General features: G+C 40.5%; 1 protein-coding gene across 1 annotated transcript; it reads left to right on the forward strand.

Moving 5' to 3' along the window:
* Window positions 1-4,045: 4,045 nt before the first annotated feature.
* LOC125374712 (uncharacterized protein K02A2.6-like) lies at window positions 4,046-4,990 on the forward strand. Its single transcript, XM_048385978.1, has one exon. It carries the CDS (start codon window positions 4,046-4,048, stop codon window positions 4,988-4,990), a length of 945 nt encoding a protein of 314 aa, XP_048241935.1.
* Window positions 4,991-6,535: the final 1,545 nt, after the last annotated feature.

Genomic DNA, 6,535 nt, shown 5'->3' on the forward strand with positions numbered 1-6,535 from the left:
CTAATCAATATGCTTGTGTTGCGTTCTGGTATAAGTAAAGACTACCATCAGGGTAGTACATGACAATTGGCGACGAGGATGGGATCGATCGCTGCAAATAACTGACAAGATCGCCTGTGATCACACCAGCTAAAGGCTTCGCGTTCTACAGCCTATCAGAAATGTTATTTGGGAAAGACAGGCATTTAGCGAGAGGAAACAGGCAGAAAATGAGTCCATATCAGATTACATGCTAGCTCTGAAACGTCTCAGCAAATATTGTGAATTTGAGTCAACATTGGAAGAAAGGCTAAGAGATCGTTTTGTGGGTGGAACCAGAAGCGTGGCTATTCAGAAAAAATTACTTACAGAAAGACAGCTTACATTGGATAGGGCCTGTGAATTAGCTTTAGGAATGGAACTTGCAGATAAAGATTCCCAATCATTCAAGCCTCAGAATTCCCACCAGGTTAACCATGTCAATAGGGAGGAAGAAAATTCACCAAAACCCATAGGCAATCCTGTTTTCCTCTGCAAATAACTGACAAGATCGCCTGTGATCACACCAGCTAAAGGCTTCGCGTTCTACAGGTGCACGAGTGTGAACACTTCAGCGGTGTCAACGTTAGTGTGAAAATTCTACAGGAATTTCTGGAAAAGAAGACCAAAAGACTGTCTAAAGGATATTTGGACATTTAGTTCAACAAGTGTGAATTTTGAATATCGCGAGACACGTGCGTGATTCAGTGACAGTGGATTCAAGTGGAAATTCACCGTCAAGGATTCTAAAGGAATTCATGGTTGTGTTATGGATTATGTGTAAGGATATTCTGAAATAGGGTACTGTACAAGCTATTACCATTTACTGGCCAGGGATCGCAATCTAGAACTATTTATGAGAATTGATACGTTAGTTTATAAATAGATAGAGATTTAACGAGATCTCGTGAGATCCAAGATGGCGGCGCCCATCGGTTCAATGACTGAATTTGTTCCCGGCAATGAAGATTGGTGTAGTTATAGAAAAAGGCTAGAAATTTGGAAGAGGGCTAACAAAATAAGAAACGAAGATCGAGCAAATGTATTTCTGGCTACAATAGGTCCACCAGCGTTTGAATTATTGGTTTCACTTTGGGCCCCGGAAGATACTGCCGATGTCAGTTTGGACGATCTTCTCTCAGAATTCACTAGATATTATCAGCCTATCAGAAATGTTATTTGGGAAAGACAGGCATTTAGCGAGAGGAAACAGGCAGAAAATGAGTCCATATCAGATTACATGATAGCTCTGAAACGTCTCAGCAAATATTGTGAATATGAGTCAACATTGGAAGAAAGGCTAAGAGATCGTTGTGTGGATGGAATCAGAAGCATGGCTATTCGGAAGAAATCACTTACAGAAAGACAGCTTACATGGGATAGGCCCTGTGAATTAGCTTTAGGAATGGAACTTGCAGATAAAGATTCCCAATCATTCAAGCCTCAGAATTCCCACCAGGTTAACCATGTCAATAGGGATGGAAGAAAATTCACCAAAACCAATAGGCAATCCTGTTTTCGATGTAATGGCAATAACAATCCTGCAGACTGTTATCACAAAGAGAAAGAGTGTAATTACTGTCACAAAAAGGGACATTTGGTTAGGGCATGTAAATATAAGAACCAGGATCAAAGCTTAAAGAAGTCAAAGGGCAAATTCCAATTTAAGCGAAAAAGGGGCAAGCAGAACAAATCAGTACATTGTATTGAAGAAGATGATGATGGGAGTGATGATGAAGATGACTTTGTTCGTAGAGAAACCTTATATTCAGTGTTTGCTTCATCACGTGAGAATGCAGATGATGGGGGTTATGAAGTTCCCATTAAAATGACAGGGATTCCAGTTAGCTTCTGTTTAGATACTGTAGCTGGGGTCACAATCATAGGGGAAAAGATGTACAAGGAGAAATTCTCTCATATTCCATTGTATGATTGCAAGTCAAGGCTAAATGGTTATTCTGATCATCGAATTCCGGTAATTGGGGAGTTTATGGCTACGGTAGAATATGAAGACCAGATAGCAGAGCTGCCAGTGATAGTTGCTAAGGGGGATAAGGTCCCGCTATTTGGAAGGAATTGGCTGAAACAGTTCAAGTTAAACTGGCTGAAAGTATTTTCTTTGAAAGTCAATTAATAAAAACCAGATATCATGGAAGATATTATCACAAAGTATCCATCAGTGGTTAATGGAAAAGGGTTAATGAAAGAGTTCAAGGCTGATATCAGAGTTAAACCAGGAACGGTACCAAAGTTTTATAATACTAGACCAGTACCATATGCTATGAGGGAGACAGTAGAAGAAGAGCTAGATAGGTTAGAGAAAGAAGGCATAATGAAGAAGATTAATAAATCTGAGTGTGCATCTCCAAAAGTGGTAGTACCAAAAGGGGACAAATCCATTAGGATTTGTTGGGATTACAAAGTGACTGTGAATCAAAGTTTGGAAGAAAATATCTACCCCATGGCCACAGCAGAAGACCTTTTTGCTAAACTAGCAGGTGCTAAAGTATTTACGAAGATAGATTTGGCTAATGCTTATCAACAAGAAGAGTTAACTACAGAGTCCAAATCCCTACTTGTAATCAACACTCAAGAGGGTCTATATGAATACCAGCGCTTGTCATTTGGTATCTCAACAGCACCAGCATTGTTTCAAGCAATTATGGACCAGATCATACAAGGTTTAGATGAAATTGAAAGACGATATTTTTGTTGGTACAGCTACTGAAGAAGAACACAAGGTGGTTCTTGATGAAGTTCTGCAACGACTTGAGCACTATGGGGTCAAGGTCAAGTTGCCAAAAAGCAAGTTCATGACTGACAGTGTTGTGTAGTTGGGTCACCGGATAGATGGCCAGGGAATCCATCCATTGCAAGACAAAGTCTATGCCATTGAGAAAGCACCTTCACCAGAGAATGCAACTGAGCTTAGGTCATTTCTGGGTATGGTCAACTTTTACGGAAGATTCCTACCAAACATATCAACAGTTCTGACACCCCTCTATTCTCTGCTCAAGAAAGAAAACAAATGGAAGTGGACGAAAGTGGAAGAAACAGCATTTAGAGAATGCAAGATGCTCTTATCAAGTGATGCAGTCCTAGTCCATTATGACACAAAGAGATCCCTTACACTGGCATGTGATGCTTCACAGTATGGTATTGGTTGCCTCCTGTCCCATATTATGGATGATGGAACAGAGAGGCCGGTAGCTTTTGCATCAAGAACACTTACAGTGTCGGAGAAGAACTATGCACGGATAGAAAAGGAGGCCCTTTCCATCATATATGGGGTGAAGAAGTTCGAGAAATATATATATGGAAGAAGGTTCACACCGATCATAAGCCTTTGACAACCCTGTTTGGCCCCCAAACAGGAATACCATTATTGGCAGCAGCTCGCTTGCAACATTGAGCATTGATATTGATGGCTCATGACTACGACGTCCGGCACAGGAAGTCACTAGATCATGCTAATGCAGACTCATTAACACGCCTACCATGGGAAAATACAAAAGAGGCAAGAATTAACTACTTTTCACATGTTGATGACCTGCCGGTATCAGCAAAAGAAATAGCTGAAGCAACCAGAAAAGATCCAGTACTAGTACTATCAAGAGCATGGCTGTACACTGCTGAGGGATGGCCAAGCTATGTGACTAAAGAAGAACTCATTCCTTACTTCCGTCACAAAGATGAACTCTCAGTTGATCAAGGTTGTCTATTATGGGGGATTAGAGTAGTGATTCCACAAAAGTATAGGAATAGGTTCTAGGAGAAATACATAGCCAGCATCAGGGTATGGTTGAAATGAAAGCTGAAGCTAGAAATTACTTGTGGTATCCTTGCTTAGATCAACAAATAGAAGAAATGGTTAAGAAATGTGATATTTGCCAGACATTCCAAAGAGATCCACCAGTCTTACCACTTCATCATGGGTATTTCCAAGCAGAGTTTGGGAGAGAATACACATAGATTTTGCTGAGTACAGTGGAGACAGATATCTCATTGTTATTGACAGTAGGTCAAAATGGATGAGGCAGTTCCGATGTCAACCACTACCTCTATGAAGACCATAGAAGTTACGAGAAACCTATTGGCCTCATATGGGTTACCTGAAGAGATGGTATCGGACAATGGCCCACAGTTTACTTCTGCGGAATTCAAGGAATTCCTCCAAAAGAATGGCATTACGCAAACATTGTCACCTCCGTATCATCCATCTTCCAATGGAGCAGCACAGAGAGCAGTTCAGTTGGTGAAAACAGCGCTAAAGAAACACAAGTTGGCAAAGAGAAAAGGTTCAGAGAACTTCTCAGTCAAGCAAAAGTTAGCAAGTTTCTTACTCACCTATAGGGCAACGCCGCATTCTGTTACTGGAGTCAGCCCAGCTGAGTTGTTCCTTGGGAGGAAATTAAGAATTATATTATCTTTACTCAAACCGGACATAAACAAGAAAGTACAGCAAGAACAACAGAAACAGAAGATAGCACATGATAAAACTAATTCTGTGCGTGAACTAGCTGTAAATCAACCATGTCGAGTGAGAAACACTGGGAATGGAAAGGAAGAGAAGTGGATCCCAGGTAGAGTGGTCAGAAGGTTAGGCCCCCTCGCATACATGGTAAGGGTTGGAACAAAGACTCGTTATGTTCACATTGATCATTTAGTACCAGCGCAAGACAACATTCCACATGTTCGGGTTGAGAAGTCCAGTGAATTAGCAGAGACAATCATGACAGATTTTAGTGAAGTACCATATGCATTGTCAGCAGAGTTACCTGTGCAGGCCACACCTGTTCCAGAGACTGTGACAGAACCTGTTGGAGGTAAATCACCAAGAAAACTGCGTCATAAAGTTAGGACACCCAAGTGCAGTGACACCAAATATGGCATTTACACAGAGACCCTGAACAAAACCGATGTCCAGTTAAAAGACTGGATCTGTGACTGTTGCAGAACGGTGTTATATTGAAGTTTCAAGACTGTTACAGAACCGTGTTATATTGAAGTTTCAAGACTGTTACAGAACTGTGTTCAAGATTGCTGAAGTCTAAAAGTGACTGTCCGTGTTAACTGTCCGTGTTAATTCGTAAATTACAGTGTGCAGCAAAACTAGATCAATTATTTGAAAGACTTCAATGGTCAGCTTATATAAGTATCCTCCTCTAGTTATTTCTTGAAAGGACTGACTTCAGATAAAGGGCCAGGCTTATTGGTAGCTATTATGGACACTAAAGTTAAAAAGCTACATTAATGGCCATATCAGTTATTAGTTAATAGTCTTAGGACTTAAACGTAAATAAGGGAAGGAGTGTTGTATATTTACATGCTAGTCATTGGCGCTATCTTGTATGCGCTATATTCCCGCCAATATATGATGATGTCATAGATATGATGTCATGGTTAACGCACGAGTGTGGGCAGTTGTGCAGTGGCGGTCCGATGTACCAGACGTGAAAGAAGTTGTATTCTAATCAATACGCTTGTGTTGCGTTCTGGTATAAGTGAAGACTACCATCAGGGTAGTACATGACATTTCCAATTGTGTCTACAAATTTCAATTTTCAAAATCCTTTGCATGAAAGTTAGCATATTGGAGATAATAGCCTCACATACAGTCGACCTCATAGAATGTTCAGAGAAACATTGGATTCGACTGTATACAGCAATGCCATATGGTTGTAATGGCAAAATAAAGGACGTTTTTTTAAAAAATGATTTGCTAATGTCAATGTATTGAATCTCTTTCCGGCATCCCAAAGACGTCGCGCAGCCATGGTCAAAGGAAAGTGCGAATGCCAAATAATGCCGTTCATTTTGAAGATTTGTTGCCTCTCATTCAGGGACAATTGAAACTGCGCAAAGTAAGAACAAAACTATATATACTCTGTGTCATTGAAAGAAATTTCACGACTCCAGCAACAGCATCGACTAGAGAGTATAGTTTCTTGATATTGTTTTAAAAAGCTTGGACAAACTCCACTAAATCAAAGACAAAGACATATCTAAAAATTGGAAACAAGGGAATTGATGCCTAAAATCGAAGCAACATTCTTAGACAAAGATCAGTTACACAAAATGTCCTACGACCCGTGAAGATCCGGGGTAGAATAGGCCTTCAGCAACCCATGCTAAAAGGCGACTATGCTTGTCGTAAGAGGCGACTAACAGGATCAGGTGGGGAGCCTCGCTGATCTGGTTGATGCATGTCATCGATCCCAATGGCATGGGTCGATGCTCATGATATTAATCACTGGATTGTCTGGTCCAGACTAGATTATTTACAGATCGCCGTTATATAGCTGGAATATTGCTGAGTGCGGCGTTAAACAACAAACCAACCACTAAATGTCCTACAATATTTAAATTTCAGGAACCAACAACAATTTCATCCAGGTTGTTCAATTAAAGGAAAGGCGTGTTGCAGAACATGGACTTGGAAGCTCATCATGTAAATTCCACTACTTGTGGCTGCCAAGATTCATCATACTGCTTTAACCTGCAGGTCATATAATCA

This window comes from Haliotis rufescens, unplaced genomic scaffold (assembly GCF_023055435.1).
Source record: "Haliotis rufescens isolate VD_foot unplaced genomic scaffold, xgHalRufe1.0.p SCAF_6, whole genome shotgun sequence".
In the NCBI taxonomy this organism is placed as follows: Eukaryota; Metazoa; Mollusca; class Gastropoda; order Lepetellida; family Haliotidae; genus Haliotis; species Haliotis rufescens.